Here is a 19,490-nt window from a genome sequence, read left to right on the forward strand (position 1 = left end):
AATAAATTTGAGTTTAGCATTTCCGAAGATGAAATATTAAGGTTTGGAATTAGATTGTGTGTGCCGGACAATGAAGAAATAAAAAACAATCATCCTCGAATAAGTGCACTGCTCTCTTTACACAGTTCACCCAGGTAGTACAAAAATGTATCGGGACTTGAGGGAGTCTTTTTGGTGGAATTGTATGGAAATGGAGATTGCCAAATTTGTGGAACAGTGCCTAACTTGCCAGCATGTGAAAGTGGAACATCAGAGACCAGCAGGGTTATTGCAACCACTCCAGATTCCAAAATGGAAGTGGCAGCATGTTTCTATGGATTTTGCTACAGGCCTACCACGGACACTGACTGGGCAGGATGCAATATGGGTGATAGTGGACCGTTTGATGAAGACCGCTCACTTTGTTCCTGTCAAAATTTCTTATAAGCTAGAGAAACTAGCCGAGCTGTATGTACATGAGATAGTGAGATTGCATGGGATACCTGTGTCCATTGTGTTGGATAGGGATCCTCGTTTCACTTCAAAATTTTGGCGAAGTTTACAGGAGGCCATGGGCACTAGGTTAAATTTCAGCACTGCTTTTCACCCGCAGACGGATGGTATGTCTGAAAGGGTCATTCAAATTTTGGAAGACATGTTGAGGGTGTGTATGCTGGATTTCAGCGGAACCTGGATACGACACTTGCCTTTGGTCAAGTTTGCTTATAATAACAGCTACCAGACTAGTATTGGGATGGCACCTTATGAAGCACTATATGGTAGGAGGTGTAGATCTCCCTTATTTTGGGAGGAAGTAGGGGAAAGACAAATTTTGGGTCCAAAAAACAACGGAGAAGATAGAGACATGCGAGCCAAAATAAGAGCAGCTCAGAGTCGTCAGAAGAGTTATGCAGATAATCGTCATCATCAATTAGAGTTTGAAGTCAGGGATAAGGTATTCTTGAGGATTTCATCGACGAGAGGCGTCATGAGATTTGGGAAGAAGGGCAAGTTGAGCCCTACATATGTCGAGCCCTTTGAGATTCTTGATTGGTTTGGCCCAGTGGCTTATAGGGTAGCCCTACCACCAAAACTCTCAGAGGTACACGACGGATTTATGTATCTATGATGAGAAAGTACATACCCAACCTCACCCACATTATTGACTACGAGCTTCTTCCTCTTCCTGCTATGCACGTCCCTAATTCACTTTCCCCGCTTCACACCCACCATGCACCTCAGTACATAACTACTCTTTCTATTTCTCTTAATCCGGTTGGTCCGATTTTAGATAAGATTTAGGACCGAACCGGTATGTATCAGTTTTGTATTTTTCAAAATCAATTACTCATCGGTTATCCTCCTAAACCGGTACTTCCAGTTTTACTGGTTTCCGGTCCGATTTTTCGATTTTTTTTTAATGTAAGTTTGTTATTAAAAATATGTTTATAAAAAAACACTAAACCAAAGACCAAGTATAACCATTCTATTAACTATAAACATTCATCTGCTATAATGGGTTTATATATGCTAGAATATATATATATATATATATATTAATATTATAAGCTCCAATTAATTTATTCACCCGATCCATATATACCATATACTAAAACAATCCAACTAACTAATTAATAGTAATTTCTTACATGTTTTTATTCCTTATTTTTATTTTTAAAACAATATGAGATGTTGTAATCTGCAGATGCAGATTATAAAATCATTTTGGAACATACAAAAGCATAATGGGATTTTTGACTTGTAGATGATATGCAGATGCAAATGATAAATCAGTTTAAAACAGATGATATGCATTGGAGCAAAGCCACTTAAAAAAGCTTTCATTCAACTCAAAATCTCAGTCTTAAGATGCTTAATTAAACCAAACAAACAGAGCTTTAGGCTAACGTGGTCCTTAGAAAAAAAAAAAAAAAAAACTAGGAAGTCTGCAACCCAAACATATTATTGCAATTTGCAGATTAAACAAACAAAGCTTCACTATTGAGTATTGATGTTAGACAAATAAAGATCCTCAAGAAAAATTACCGTCGACGTGAGAGAGGGGATGTCGGCTGCATGAGACAGTGCGAGTGAGAGCATAGATGCAGAGAGGCTGTGAGAGGGCAGAGTCGGCAGAGATGGAGGCTGTGATGCAGAGACGGTGAGAGTGAGACTCGGGAGATGGAGCCATGACTGAGTGAGAGGCAAAGTGAGAGAGTGAGGAAGATTGAAGAGAGGGGCGGATTAGTGTCTTACCATCTTAGGGTTTGGCCTTGGGAGACTTGGAGCCTGGAGGCTGGAGGTGCAAGTTTGCAATGGCGTCGTTTAACAATAAATTATAATATCAAAATTATTACCTTTTTTTTTGTGGAAAACATATCAAAATTATTCCTAAATTACTAATAGTCTAATTAGACTAAACTCTTATTCTGTAAGTCTATAACTATATTAGTAATTTAGTATAAATATAACTATAGTCTGTATTAGACTATTAGTATTAGAATAAATATTAATATTAATTATAGCTATATAATATATTAGACTATTAGTATTAGAATAAATATTAGTATTAATTATAGCTATATAATATATTAGACTGTTAGTGTTAGAATAACTATATATTAGTACTAGTTATAATGATTTAGTATAACTATATTAGTATAAGTTATAACTATAGTCTAATAACTATAGTCTATATTAGACTATTATTATTAGAATAACTATATATTAGTATTAGTTATAGCTATATAATATAGTAGACTATATAATAGTATTAATATTAGACTATTAGTATAGTTATTAGCTATATATTAGTATTAGTTATAGTGATTTAGTATAACTATATTATTATAAGTTTAACTATAGTCTATATTAGACTATTAGTATTAGAATAACTATATATTAGTATTAATTATAGTGATTTAGTACAACTATATTATTATAAGTTAAAACTATAGTCTATATTAGACTATTATTATTAGAATAACTATATATTAGTATTAGTTATAGCTATATAATATAGTAGACTATATAATAGTTTTAATATTAGACTATTAGTATAGCTATTAGGTATATATTAGCATTAGTTATAGTGATTTAGTATAGCTATATTATTATAAGTATAACTATAGTCTATATTAGACTATTAGTATAACTATAGCTATAGTGAGTTTGTTAATTGTTATATTAGTCCTTGTTAATTGTTATAGTGAGTTTAATTTATTATAACTATATTATTGATAGTATTATAGTGATATAATTAATATAGTAATTTATTATAGTGAGAGTATTAGTATTACACTATATCATTATTTTATATGTGATTATTTAGTATAGTAATTTATATACTAATAGTAATAGTAATATAGTATTAGACTATTAGTATTAGGTCATAAAATGTAATAATATTAAGAATTTATTAGGCCATCAAAATTTAGTAATAATATTTGAGTGATTTTCTTTCTTTTTTGGTTCTTTCTTCTTGTGATAAAATGTTATTAATAATTTAATATATATATATTTTATATTTAAAGTATATGATCAATTAAATTTTCATTTTTAAGATTAAACTTTTATTTTATAAATTATAAAAAAATTATCTTATATATAATTATATTAATAACATATGATCAAACAAATTACAAATGTTCATATTTATGATTAACATTTTATGTTATAATTTATAAATTATAATATGAAATTATTTCATATATGATATAGAGTTATATATATTATATATAAAAACTTCATATATAATTATATATTATATATAAAACTTATATATATAAAATATTTTGTATAATATTAATTTTATATAAAGCTTATATATATAATATTAATTTATATATTTTTTCCCCAACTGGGTCGGTCCGGTCCTGGAAACCATGGAATTGGGACCGCATCAAGTCTTGCCGGTTTTCCAGTTACAAGAATGGGTCCCAGACCGGATTGATTCAAAACCGGGCCAACCGATCCGGTTTGGATCGATTTTTCGATTTTTCAATTTAAATTTACAACCTTATCTCTTAATTCTTCTACCCAAGCCCTACCTCAACCGCACCCTCCTATCTCTCTCTCAGATCCCGCTCTCTCTCATCCTTCTCGGTGTCAAATCAGAGCTTCTTGTCGGCATTTGTTGAACGACGTGCGTTGACACTACTGCTTCTAAGGTTCCGGTCACCTGAGTCCCCTTGCCCAAATTCTTGTTCAACGCCGCCATCTCCCACCTCTTCCTTTACCCAAAGTCTAGCATATCTGTTTTGTTCTGTTAACTTGATATTTGGGAATGTTAACATTTATTTTAAAATTTTGTGAATTAGAATAATTATAATGGAATAGTTGTTTTGAACAAATGAAATTTACTTTTTATAGAGATCTTATAATTTATTTGTAAATTTGAGTTATGATTTTATGTCTAGAAATAACTCTATGAACCTCGTGCGGGCGTTAGAGCTTTTGTCCCATGCTTTTTCTTTCTTGTAATGTCATAACGAATAAAGACGATGGAGTTGGATTAAATAGGAAGTAATGTGATATATAACATGGAATATTCATGATATGCACATCGATCTTCCTACAGAGTCTTACGTGTAATATGTTTCTTAAGTCAAATCATTATAACTAATCGGTCGCTAGAGACAAACTGTTATTGTGGCAATGTGTTGTAAATGACCCACCAAGTGACATTATCAATGCACTACAATAAATTTGAGATTTTGGGACGAAATTATTTAGGGACGAAATTTTTTTCATTCCTAAAAGTCATTTTTTGAGATGAAATTTAAATTTCGTCCCAAAAAATCGATGAATTTAGAAAATCGTTCGAACGTCAAAATAACCGTTCGAACAGTATTTTCTGTGACGAATTAAATCGTCTCAAAAAAATTTTTCCGTTCGAAAGTGAAAAAATACGTTCGAACAGTAAAATTTGGCGGATAATTACTTTATTATGGCGGGGAAAGTTCAAAAACATTCGAACGAGAATTTGTTGTGTTCGAACGGAAAATATTTGGTTGTAAATCCTGGCGGGAAGGTTTCTAAACCGTTCGAACGGAATATATTTAGTTAGAACATATTCAAGCACCACATTTATACATTCGAAGGTATAATATTAATCTCGGTACGAAACTCAAAATATAAAAAATATATATCATATATACAAATTCATTAATTAATATTATGTAATTAATTTTAAAATATTTTAATAATTTCTTTTACGTTAAATAAGATTTTTAGTTAAATAAATATTATCAACCACATATATATTAATCAACCAAATAAAGCAAATTATCAAAATGCCATATATATTGTTCATAATTACAACAAAGAAAATATAAATAAAAGATAAAAATTATTGTGATGCGAGGTCTCTACACACATCCTCGACTGCAGCTAATTGTGTCTCTACCTGTGTCAGTCGAGTACTAACTGTGACCTGAGTTGCATTATTGGCATTAATCACTGTACGTAACTCATTAACCTCTGTACGTAACCCAGAGACGGTAGCCATAATTTCTGTACGCAACTCAGACATGGCAGTATGCACTGCATCAATCACTGCTGATGTGTGTACGCTGATCTCAGCACGCAATATGTCAGCCATCTCCTCGCGAATATATGTGCGTGATGTCTCAGCCTGTGTAGATGTCTCACCAGCCGATACTCCAGTATCTCCCAGCTGCGCAACTCTCTGAATCTTAGCCCTGTCAGGAACAGCCCCACGAAAACGAAATCTAGAGTGTCCCGTGCTCCGTGATAGGGTGGTGCTGTTGATCGGTGCCATCTGAAATCGGGAACGCTCGGCAGGTTCGGACACAACCCCGGCATGTAGCAAAAATCGAGTGATGAGGATCCCAAACGGAAGTATATTTGTCGTAATGAACCGTGCCTCTGATCGGATTCTCTCAAATATATAACCAACGAGGTCGATCGGGATGCCACGAGCGACCCGTATCATAAATCTCGCTCGATCCATGCCGACCTCCGTCTTGTGCTGCCGTGGGTCAATATTATTGGCAATGATCAAATTCATAATCTTGAAGAATGAAGATAAATCTGCCTGCCTAATACTCTTGGAGCCATCGTACACTGAAGCATCTGGACCAACAATCAAGTCTCTGATCTCGTGATCAGCAAGTGTATCGATCTCATCTGTGTAATCTAGTCCCTCGTCCTGAGACATAGCTGCATCACCTGAAGGACCAGACTCTCTAGGCGGCAGGTTTGGATAGGCATCAAGAAGCCTAGGAATACCCAGATATACAGCGAGTCCGTCTGCTGAAAATATAACAGGAGCTCCTCGGACACAGATCCTATATGCCCCTCCATCGTCTGGGCTAGCAGCACCGAGCTCTTTATAGAACTCAGTAACGATCTCAATGAAGGAAACGAGCTCCATTCCTTCTTCTCGCTGATCTAAGATTGGTGCCCAACCACGATCATTGAATACTGATGGGAGGGAATGACCCTCCCATATAAGAGCGACAAAATCAGATAGTTTTACCTATCGCTCAAGTAAAACGGTCCGCTCTCGAACTGTTTGGATGGAAGGTTCTCCTGATCTACCACGTTTACGGCCCCGATAAGATATTATTATGATCCTGAAATTTTAAAAATAAAATATATATTCAAGATTAGTGATAAAATCTAATTACGACTAAAAGATTTACAAAATTATATACTAATAGCAATTTAATAAATTAATTGATAGAACATATAATCAATTAAACGATGAAAACAATTTAATAAGCGAATAAAATGTTAATGGAATGAATTTAATAATTAGCGTTCGAACGTCTAAATATATGGTCGAACGGACAATTAATAACGTTCGAACGTGTCGATCAAGTTCGAACGTATAGGTTTACCGTTCGAACGGACTGGTTAATACCGTTCGAACGTAAAACAGATCTAACTCGGCCATGGCTGAGTCAACTCAGTGGCCATGAAAATACTCAAAAATTAATCGATTCCGTGGTTTCTTCGACTAAAAAAAAGTACTCTTCATTTCTAAACATCCTACGATAGATTTATGATGTTCTATGGTAATTATTGATGAAAAAATGCAATTTAAAAAAAAACAAATAAAACCATAAAATTATAAAATAAACGGTAAAACGAGTTTGAAAATACATACCTTTACTTGGGAGGAAAAGTGATTGACGTATGTGCTGATCACGACGGCAGACGGCGGTGAATGTAGTGCGTTCAAACGTTTTCTCGCTTTTTCAAACGGTGGGGACGGTGGCGTGAGAGAAGGAGCTGCCTGCGATAACTTATACGTGCATAACCGTTCGAACGTTAATAGTTAAAGTTCGAACGTTAATATAAAACCGTTCGACCGTTACTATTTCACGTTCGAACAGAAGTTTTGTAAGTTTATTAAAAAATATATTAAATGTATACTATATTTATATTCCTATAAATTGTTACAATATATATACTATTATAGTAGATTATATATACTGTAATATATATGTAATATTATAATATATATTATGATAGTAGAATACTTTAAATGAAAGCATAATAACTTATAAAATATTTTTTTATAGTATAATAGTAATATATCATAATACTTTACTATCAAAGTGTTATATATGAGATATTAATATGTATATAGTACCACATAATAGCATGTAGTGCTATATGGTATGAGTTTATACTTAACTAATATATGTCATATTATATATTCCATTATACTGACCTACTAAAGTTATATATGACATTATACAACATATATATATAGAGTATAGCTTACTAATATACTATCATCTTATAAATTTCTCTACACTTTATTATGTGACCTTAGTATATTTGAGGCTATATATATGTGAGTATATATTACTAATACATATGATCTTAATAATATATATGATAGTATAGGTCACTATATATATGATAATATATATTACTATATATATATACTATATATTTAGTATAGATTACTATATATATGATAGTATATTTAACTAATACATATGATGTTATAGTACTTTTTATTTAACGATGAAAAAAGTTATATTTAAACATAAAGGATATGTGTTCGAACGGTACTCGTAAACCGTTCGAACACATATGTTAACGTTTGAACGTAAAAATACATTCGAACGGACAAGGCAAATGGCGGGAAAACATCCCGCCAAAAACAAGACAGCTGGATTACCGTTCGAACGTAATTTGTTATAGTTCGAACGGATTATTGCAGTGGTGGGAAAATATCCCGCCAATTAAACTATAGTATCATCTAATATGTCTATATATATTAATGTTGTTCTTTTATTCAAAAGGTGTAATGAAAAAAAAATATAAATAAACATTTACAATACCGTTTGAACAGTTAGAAATTAAAGTTCGAACTGTTAATTTTCGAGCGGTAATAAATCAATAACGTTCGAACACATATGTTAACGTTCGAACGTGAAAATTAGAAGGGAATTTTCTCCCGCTTAATATTTTCACGTTCGAACGGTTAGTAAATAACCGTTCGAACATGAAATGTTCTTCAAAAACACGACAGAACCTCACAATTCTGTTTGTCTCCTCCTGCTGTCGCTCCGTGTGGTCGCCCGAAGATTACCCCTTCGCATATCAGAGGTATTCTTTCTCAAACTAGCCCTTAAGCTCAAAAAAATTGTTCATCTCACTCCATTATTCTCGGATTATTACTTGTAGGATAGTTTGTGATTATTCTCGGATTATTCTAGGATTATTTCCTTTTCATCTTCAAAAATTCAGGTATTTCTTTTAAAATAGAAATGTATGATTTGAACTTTATATTTTGCAATGTTAGAAAGTTGTATGCTTTGAGATTGTTGTTTGTGTTTGTTAGAGTTTGGGATTAATGGAGTTTTCGGCGTTGTTGAAGGTGACTGGAATCTGGAATGAATACGGTCGAACGGGTTCGGATTACCGTTCGAACGTATTCATTTTGTTTGAACATAGGTTCTCATAGTTCGAACGGATAATGACATTACATCAATAACGTATACAGAATACGTTAGGTTTGGTATGGTTATAAATTATACGTACTACTAAATCACAAATAATTAGGACTAACTACCATTTAATATTGTTAATTCTAAATAAATAAAATTAATATTCAAATTAAAATACTACTAAATCTTTAAATTAAAATAGAAATAGTTAAGATTTAATAATACTTAAATACTTAAAGATAAATTAATAAGTTTAATATTCAAATTAAAATACTACTAAATCTTTAAATTAAAATAGAAATAGTTAAGATTTAATAATACTTAAATACTTAAAGATAAATTAATAAGTTTAATATTCAAATTAAAATACTACTAAATCTTTAAATTAAAATAGAAATAGTTAAGATTTAATAATACTTAAATACTTAAAGATAAATTAATAAAATTAATATTCAAATTAAAATACTACTAAATCTTTAAATTAAAATATAAATAATTAAGATTTAATAATACTTAAATACTTAAATATAAATTAATAAAATTAATATTCAAATTAAAATACTACTAAATCTTTAAATTAAAATAGAAATAGTTAAGATTTAATAATACTTAAATACTTAAAGATAAATTAATAAAATTAATATTCAAATTAAAATACTACTAAATCTTTAAATTAAAATAGAAATAGTTAAGATTTAATAATACTTAAATACTTAAAGATAAATTAATAAAATTAATATTCAAATTAAAATACTACTAAATCTTTAAATTAAAATATAAATAATTAAGATTTAATAATACTTAAATACTTAAATATAAATTAATAAAATTAATATTCAAATTAAAATACTACTAAATCTTTAAATTAAAATATAAATAATTAAGATTTAATAATACTTAAATACTTAAATATAAATTAATAAAATTAATATTCAAATTAAAATACTACTAAATCTTTAAATTAAAATAGAAATAGTTAAGATTTAATAATACTTAAATACTTAAAGATAAATTAATAAAATTAATATTCAAATTAAAATACTACTAAATCTTTAAATTAAAATAGAAATAGTTAAGATTTAATAATACTTAAATACTTAAAGATAAATTAATAAAATTAATATTCAAATTAAAATACTACTAAATCTTTAAATTAAAATATAAATAATTAAGATTTAATAATACTTAAATACTTAAATATAAATTAATAAAATTAATATTCAAATTAAAATACTACTAAATCTTTAAATTAAAATATAAATAGTTAAGATTTAATAATACTTAAATACTTAAATATAAAATAATAAAATTAATATTCAAATTAAAATACTACTAAATCTTTAAATTAAAATATAAATAGTTAAGATTTAATAATACCTACTAATTAAGTTTTTGTTGTATTGTTGTATAAATAATATGTTGTTATTGTTTGACATATATTAGCATATTTTGCATTGTTTGTTCATCAAAATAAACCTTAGACCCGTTCGAGAATTATCAATCCGGATGAATGCTTGATTGATAACTCTTGAATTGTCCAGAGTGGACAGTTTGAGATTGTAAGATCATTCTCGCAAACTATAGAACTATATCTGTTGTCGTCCAACATTATGATTTTGGTAGATTCATCCATTGTTCTCTGGATATACAGTTTCGGTGATGGTGCAACGACGTGTTAATCGTCAGTGCACACAACCAAACGAGTATATTTGGAGAACTATGGACAAATGCTGCCGAAATTTTGTTGGACGTGACAGATAATAGATCATAGGTTGGCGACTATGATCTTACAATACCGAACGGGATAGGACCAACTACCCGGTGAAAGGTGGCATACTCATTAATTGGTACATGATACATAGTTGTTTGCTGATGCATTACAATATTGTTTGTAATGAATATAGTTAGGCATGGAACTAGGAGTAAATGATATAAACCAAAAACATGAAGAGGAGTTCCCAAGATGGTTTGAAGAACGGGTAATGAAATTACATATGCGTTACTCAATAACAAATGAAAAATTATTAATTTCAACTTTGATATAGTATACGTTTTACTCAATATGTAGGTTGTACAATTGCATGCGAATAATCCAAATGATATATCTGATGAACTGTATGCATTGGCGCGTGGCCCATCGAGACGCGCTGCTCGATTTTCTGCATGTATTTCTCGGGGAAGTAGGTATCACACACTGGATCGAGATTGTTATAAGAAAATCCAAAATAGTGGTGTCCTAGTCGAAGGAAGTCATGATGGAGAAAATATTGATTTTTATGGGGTTATTGTTGATATAATTGGAATGAAATATTTGGGAGAGCTTGCGGTGTATCTGTTTAAGTGTGATTGGTGGGATTTAAGCAATCCTCGTACTGGAGTCCGTGATGATGAATATTTTTTGAGTGTTAATACATCAAAAAAATGGTATGAAGATGATCCTTTTATTTTGGTTTCTCAAGCATCTCAAGTATTCTACTTAGATGACCCGAAGTTAGGAAATCAATGGCGAGTAGTTCAAAAATATTCTCCAAAAAATATATATGATGTTATCCCTCAGGCGGAAGGACAAGATGAAGAAGAAGATGACTCTTCTACTCAAGAAGCATACCAAGAGAGTCAACCCGCCTTAAATTTGTTTGTGGATTTGAGCCAGTATGAGATGATTCCATTAAATAGAGAAGATATTGAGGCTGAAATTGTTGATGCGACAGTTGAGGAAAATGTTGAATCATCTGAAGTATCTACAGATGATGAGAGCGAATTGTCAAATGAAACTGATACAGATTCTGATTGACCAATTATGTGTTAACATTACACTTGATGACAAATATTTTACTTATTGAATGTATCAGTAGTTTGAAATTATGCCGCCAAAGAGGAAGGAAGTTCGCAACCCATCTCTACCTGTTCCTAGCTCTCCTTCATTGTCACCATTAGAGATTGATTTTATAGAATAAGGTAAAAATCTAATACTCATAAAAGTTATTAATTAAGGTCCTATAATAGAGATATAAATGAAATTGATTACAATGTTATATTTTATAGAATCTACAGTACAATCTCGTCAAGGTCGAGGCACCACTAGAGGGGTGACGTTGGAAAAATATCGGAAAGTGGGTAAGATCAAGGTTAATATTCCTGACGAACATACTGGGGGCGAAGGACAACCAGCAGCTTGGCTTGCATCACATGTGGGTGCTCTTACACGAACTTACGCACCTTTGGCAACGACTTCATGGAAGAAAGTCCCCCAAGATGTTAAAGAGCTTATCAAGAAGCGTTGTTTGGTAATGTTTAAAACATTGATTTAGTAGAATAAATTTCTATATTTTACTTAAATTTAGAATATTATAAATGATAATGTGCTTGTGACTATTTTTTTAAGGATGATTTCGAATTAAATTTTGGTCGGAGAAAGGAGCGTAAGACTGTGGAAGAGCTTATGGGTAATGCATTCCGTAAATATAAGGCGAGGTGTCATGAGTATTGTAATAAGTTTGAGAAGAAGGAAGATGCACGCCAACATCCTTTCCAGGATGTCCGACCTTCTGAGTGGGAAAAACTTTGTGACATGTTTGAGGATCCATCATATCAGGTATAATGAAATTTAATTATTTTACTTGTCCTATCTGGCATTTCGTTTCATCATATTTTCAATTTCTTTGCAGGAGTGAAGTTCTATAAACAAAACAAATAGATCAAAATTGAAGATTAATCATCATGCAGGCTCAAGATCTTTCCATCGCCTTTCTAAGAAATTGGTATTGCTATTTTTTTTATTGGATATAGTTAATTATTTGGATGAATCATAATGACTTTATATCTTAACACATTTATTGTAGCAAGATTCAGATACAAATTATGATCTGACAAAATTATATGCTGCATCGCACACTGATCGTAATGGAGAGTGGACTCATCCTGATGCTCATGAAAATTATGTAAGTTTTATAACCTGTTTTAATTAAATATATTAGAATATTTATGACGATATTAATTCTTTATCTTATATATGGCTAGAATAAAATGATTGCCCTACGTGCTGAATTTGCGTCAGATCAAAATTCCTCAACAAGTGATATTGAGATTTTTACACAAGTCCTGGGTCAACGTTCAGGATATTTGAGGGGTTTGGGTCGTTGTGTAAAGCCTGGTCCCTCTTCCTCTTCTTCTGGGAATGCATCTATGACTTCTATAGCGCTAGAGAATGCGAATTCCAGAATCGAAGAATTGACTGCAAGACAGCATGAGTTAGAGGCTCAATTGGCAAAACAAGCAGATATGGAGATGCGCCTCAAACAACATGAAGAACAACAAGAAGAGTTCAGAAGACAGATGCAACTCCAAATGCAGCAGCTTATGCAACAGTATAGGCCTCTAAGCAACTGATGGATTTTGGGATTATCTATTTATGTACGAACAATGCCCGTCTCGATTGTTATTTATTTAGTTTGCGCTTATTTTAACACTTTTGTGAGTGTTAAACAATTTCTAATGTATTTTTTCAAATAGTATGAATGTCTATTTGGTTTTCTATTATTGATTTAAATTAAAGAGATATCGTTCGAACGAACGTAAAACGTTCGAACTCTATGTAACGACAATAGCGTTCGAACGTAAACATAATGTTCGAATGAAATTTATGTTCGTAGAGTTCGAACGATCACACAACGTTCGAACGTAAATAATTTCAGTCGTGTTCGAACATAGCCTATACCGTTCGAACCCATATACCGTTCGACCTGACCATTTAACGTTCGAACACAAAGACAATTCATAACGTTCGAACGAATTCATGTGTGTTCGAACATATTTCAAAATCGTTCAAACACGTCACTACTGTTCGAACTTAAAATTTTTGTTCGAACGTGTTCGAACGGTTTCCTTCAATTTCGTCCCAAAAGAAATTTTTTGGGACGAAATGGTGATTTTCGTCCCAAAATACCTTTTGGCACAGTGATATTGGAACGACTTTGGGACGAATTTTTTTCGTCCCAAAAATTTTTTTGGGACGAAATTGGGGTCTTTTGGGACGAAAATTTTCATCCCAAAAGACCCTTTCTGTTGTAGTGATGAGAGATCAAGTTCAAATTTCCTTCATAACCGATGGAGACATTTCTTTCTTTTTCTGTTAGTGGTGGAAATCAGCCACAACTAGAACTTAAATATGCAAAGCCGACGCTTAAAATTCTGTCCAACACGGTATAGATGAGCCAGGTTCTCTCTTTTTCTCGATTCATCGTTTTGTAAATGGTGGCTGTTTTTAGCATTGCAACTCTTTGGTATTACAGCTTCAGCTTCATTAGAAATTTACATGCCCAAAGAGGGATTCATATCAACTCGTCTTTTAGTTAGAAATGACACTACAAGGGGAATCACCTTTCCCAGCGATTCAATTTCGTTGGAAAAAGTAATAAAATCGCTGCCTATCACCTTTCCCAGCGATTTATAAATTGCTAAATGTTCGCCGATATTAAAACCCCACTTTTGATCTACTCCAACGGAAGCCAAGAAACGCCAGGAAATATTTTCTTTACCGGCGAATAAAATTCGCCGCAAATAGTACCATTTATCTTCGGTTAATCGTTAGGAAAGTTTAATTCCAGTGATTTAATATTGTCGCTAAAAGATGGAAAATTGCCGGAAATACCATTTCCCAGCGATTTCTTAAATCGCCGCAATAGACTAAATGGTTTTGAAATAACAATTGCGGCGATAAAAATTTGCCGGTATACATCAATACCAGCGATTTTTAAAACGTTGCAATTGAGTTATTGATTTTGTGAACTCAGTTCCAGCGATCATTACATCGCTGGGATTGATCTATACCGGCAAATTGCAGTCGTTGCGAAAATTAAAATAAATTACCGCTTAATAAAATCGTTGGGAAAACTTGTAATATTCGCCGTAAATACTCTAAAATGCCGGTAAAAATTATTTCCTGCGATATATAGTCACCGAAAATAATAAGTTTAGTGTAAAAAATTATTTCCGGCGAAGTTTAATCGCCGAAAAAGATATTTCACAAAATAAAAAAAAAAATCCACAAATTAAATGAACACAGGAACTCATTAAATGACAGGAGCAAAAACTAATTGAAATTAGCCCAACAATAAAGGTACAATCATCAACTTGGCATACAGAAATAATGCACAAAATTTCACAATATAAATCCCAACACAAACATACACAACACAAGCCATTAGAGAGAGTCTAGAGGGGGGAGAGAGAGAGAGAGAGAGTCTTTGATTTTTATATATTTACCGATGATCACAAGAAAGAATCAGGGCTGTACATAATTCCAACCACAGCAACTTTTCCATCGAAACTCTCATGGACCATGTGCACCTCAAGATCAAACTTCCGGCCATTGATAGTGTGTTCAAAGGGTGAGTGCCAATGGCTTTTGCATCTTTTGCTCAACCAAAGTTATTTGTTTGTATGAAAAACTATTGAAAACAAGGGACAAAAACCAGCCATCTTTAAGCTTTAGCTCTTCATTTAATTTGGTTCCAACAAGTTAGTAAAAAGCTGTCAAATGCCATTTTAACGATGAAATTTCAGCGATTTTTTATACTTCCTTGTTCTCTTCCATTTCTAAGTAAATTCCTATCATTTGTACATTCTTAACCCACGATCTTCATATATCTTTCATGTAGAAAACTCAATGGCATTTATTGGACAGCAAGCATGCTATTAGTTATTTTCATGAATTCCTTTAGAATGCTTGAAATGAGGAGTTTTAAAGTTTGATAACTATAAAAAAATCGTATAGTCTACTTAACCTATATATTTGCACAGCGATTTATAGGAAGCAAAATCAAGAACCCAAGTTCACAATTTTTTAACTCAAGTCAGGTACTTCATGACTTTGTTCAACTAATGATCTTTGTTCAACCTACTCAAGTCACAATATTTTAACCTAATGGTCTTTGTTCAACTACACTCTAAACAAGTTGATGTCACAATAAAATATAAGATTAAGACAAAAAAATAAAAGATTGCATTTCTTTAACATCAAGAGCAACCTGAAAGACTCAAGTGAGAGCAAAACAGGTGCATAAATCTAAAAAATGCATTATATATGGAGAAAATCTCATTAAATATAATCAAGAGTTAGACTTCTTGTCTTACTTCTGCTGCTGCTCCTTCTATCGATTTTCTTTCGTTTTATGCACATTGGAGAACTATATTAGCAGCAGTAAAAGTCTTCGCACTTAAAGACAAAAAAAAAAAAAAAAATTACAATTCTTTGTTAACGTACCTTGATTATATTCTCAGTTTTCTCCTTCTTCTTCACTTTTCAGAAGCTGAAAGGCTTCATGCCTATGATGTTTCATCTGCTCTACCTCTTCCTTTATAAGGTTGACAATTTCTTCATCTTTTTTCTACTTGGATGCTTCCATTTCTTGCAAATACATTTCCTTATTCTTCTTTGCCATCTATAAGTTTAAAATAGAGAAAATAATGAGATTCGAGCTAAACATTTTCAAATGGAAGGTGAAACTCACTACTTAAAAAAGGTTGACAGTAGCAGAAATTCAAGAAAAAGCAAAACATGATTGTTGTTTGTGTGCATAGCTTGAACCTGAGAATGAATGTGTACTGATGATCATGAATTATAGAAAGAAATCATGCATATATAATTAGTATCATCCAAAATAAATGTGTAAGGTTTTGCACAAGTAGAGACACAAAACCAATAACAAGTGTCACCAAAGTGGTGCTTCCAATCATCACAACAACTTCAGCTATGCCTTGCAAGAGAAAGGCATTGCCCACGCCGCCTCGGCCAGCTTCCCCTCCAGGTGCCTCGCCTCGCCAGCGAAAACGATGGGAGGGAAGGCCTCGATGGTCTGGAGCACCGAGTCCAGCTCCTTCTGGTCCGGGTACTCCGGGAGCTGCAGCGCAGTCTTGGACTTCCAGGTCTCCACCGTCCATTTCAAATTCGATGCCGCGACGGGCAGCGTAGACTGCTTGGTCGAGGGCTCGGCAGCATGGACAGCCGAGATGCGAGTGATCAGGGGCTTGGCGTCATACGCTTTGGCGGAAGTGGGAACCAGAGAGTAAGTGGGTTGGTGATGGGGGTGAGAAGGAGGGGGTGGCCGTCGAGGTGAGGTCGCAGTGGCCTGCTGGGGCCGTTGGTGACGGGCTGTGCGCGGCGGAGGGTTGAGGGAGAAGAGGGACTGCGGAGAGAAAGGGAGAAGGGGGAGAGATGGCTGGAGGGAACAAAATGAGAAAACCTAACGCGGGGGATATAATTTAATGAGCTTTTCCGGCGCTTTTGAATCGCCGCTAATAAGTTAAAATGGGAGCATGTGTTTTTACAGCGACAATTTTTGCCGCAAATAGTAAATACTACGGCGATTTTCTTTAATCGACGGAAAATTAGTTAATAATTTTATTGCGACGATAAAAATCGCTGCAAAAGGTATAAATGTCGCCGCAAAAGTGAATTATACATTTTTCCTCAGTGATTTCCCAACTTCGCAACGAAAATTAAGCGGCGACTTAAAATTGCCGGAAATAACCTCTATTTGCAACGAATTTTTTTGTGACGATTTTAAAATCGCTGGAAAAGGCCTAATTTCTTGTAGTGTGATAATTATAGAATGCACAAGTGTCACGCATTTATTTTTTAAAAAATAATTAAATATAAGATTTAAATAAAAAAATTAATTTTTTAATAATAGATTTTTTTTTTTTTAAAAAAAAAAGAGTGCACAATATATATATATTTTTTTCCTTTTTCTCATTACTACCTAAACCAACCAGAGGCGCTATTAAGCTGATCGTCAAGTTCTACACAACTTGAAAGCACTAAAAACTCTTCCATTGATGTAAAAGTTTAAAACCCACTAACCAAAACAATGTACGTAACATCCCAAGCGCGCAACACTAACGAAACATAAAGATGAATCAACTCACTATCACCTACTAACCTCTATTCTTGAACACCAACATCCTTTTGGACGTTAATATAATTCTCGATATAAGAATTAACAGATCACGCAACTGTTAGGATTCTCAGGCTCTTTTGCAGGTCCAATAGAGAGTATCTCTGTGCGGCAGAGCTTCCTCAACTTGCTCACTATATCGACCGGATCGATGTCCCCGATCACCGTCATTTTCTTGTCCTTCAAGTCCGAGGTGATAGAATCAACGCCTACGGAATTACAACACAAAAACCAGTCAAATTTGTCAGTTTGGCTGGCATACTTTTACTATCTACTGGGTGTTACTTGCTTTAAATAAAGGAAACGTTAAGAAAGAAATCAAATGAAACGATTACAGGAGTAGTCATAATACAGAGACAGCCAAACAAAGGACTTAAAGTGGAATCAAAACCAAGTAAAACACTATACCTGAAAGGCCCGATAATTTCATCATGGCCTTTTGCTTTCCTTTGTCATTATGCAGTTCCACTTTCAAAACCACTTTCTGTCATAAAACATGATAGAGCTCTATTCAGAATTTTGTAAATCAAAGAATCATATAAATAAAAATAAAACTATCGAATGGTTACATTGGTTAGGGAACCCGATAATGTTTTGTCATCGGGGAGACAAAAAAGGTCTGTTAAGGGCGGAGACAAGGAGAGCGAAAGAGAGATAGAGCTCGAGGGAAAGGGATAGATTCTTACCTTCATTGCTGAAAGGTTCGAGGATACCAGAAGTATATCAGATAAAGTTGCAGGTCCCGAAGCCAAGAAAAGAATGTTACAGAATTCAAGAGAGAAAAGTCTAGCTGATCACTTGGAGGCCAGAAGGACCTTTGGACGCATTTATATTGAACGGAGGAACCCAGAAAGAGTAAGGGTCCAGTCAACGCTGCTGATTGTCTATGGTCAATAAATAGTAATGCGTGTGGGCGAAGTTGAAAGGGCCAACCATTGTGTGGATATAGAAGGCAGGGTACGTTAGTTTCTCAGCGCCTGCATTGCAAACAAGCAAAGGACATCGTGCGAAACTTTTGCACTGATTGATCTTCTTTCCTTTTTTTCCCTTTTCCTTTTTCCTTAAATCCTTTTTGCCTTTTTCCGTTTTCCTTTTTCTTTTTACGGCGCTTCCAAAAGAAATCTCAAAAAGTATGATAGCCCATAATTGCGTATTTGCGCGTCAGGGAGCAACCAAATCTATTACCGTGTTTCGTGTGGCCCATAGTAAGACCTTGACTTACTATACATGGGCCACATGAGACCTTGACTTAGCCATCTTGATCTTCCGACCACGTGCAAGCTGAGAGTCCATCAATGGGAGAAAAGAATTGTAAAGAACTTCTTTATAAAGCTGGTTTGGGAGTTCATACTAGATATGAAATTTTCATCCTGTTTTATCCTTGAGATGAAATCAAATATCTAAACGACCATTCACGCAAAAACCCACTGATATCTATGTTTCAGAATTTAATATACTGTTCACCGACCTGACTATACACAGACTAAACAATGTCTGTTGTCCCTCTTCTGATCGTACTTTTCCCTGGCCATTACTTTTCTTCCCTCTTTCAAGAACCCTCCTCCGCCTGGCCGTGACGCTCCCGTTCCCTTCATGCGTCGACCCTTTTATCTCTTCA

General features: G+C 33.4%; 1 protein-coding gene across 3 annotated transcripts in view; it reads right to left on the minus strand.

Moving 5' to 3' along the window:
- Positions 1-19,490, minus strand: part of LOC121257720 (heavy metal-associated isoprenylated plant protein 39-like) — an 80,516-nt gene that overhangs the window by 37,988 nt on the left and 23,038 nt on the right. The window contains exons 1-3 of one of the 3 annotated variants that reach the window (XM_041158901.1): positions 18,559-18,790; positions 18,281-18,356; positions 17,737-18,081 (exon numbers count right to left, since the gene is read on the minus strand). In XM_041158901.1, coding sequence (XP_041014835.1) covers positions 17,915-18,081; positions 18,281-18,356; positions 18,559-18,564 — 249 coding nt within the window. In that variant the 5' untranslated portion in view covers positions 18,565-18,790 and the 3' untranslated portion in view covers positions 17,737-17,914. Of the gene's footprint in view, positions 1-17,736; positions 18,082-18,280; positions 18,427-18,558; positions 18,791-19,490 lie in introns of those variants that run through there. The other 2 variants (XM_041158898.1, XM_041158900.1) reach the window with 2 other exon arrangements.

Source organism: Juglans microcarpa x Juglans regia, chromosome 3S (assembly GCF_004785595.1).
Source record: "Juglans microcarpa x Juglans regia isolate MS1-56 chromosome 3S, Jm3101_v1.0, whole genome shotgun sequence".
NCBI lineage: Eukaryota > Viridiplantae > Streptophyta > Magnoliopsida > Fagales > Juglandaceae > Juglans > Juglans microcarpa x Juglans regia.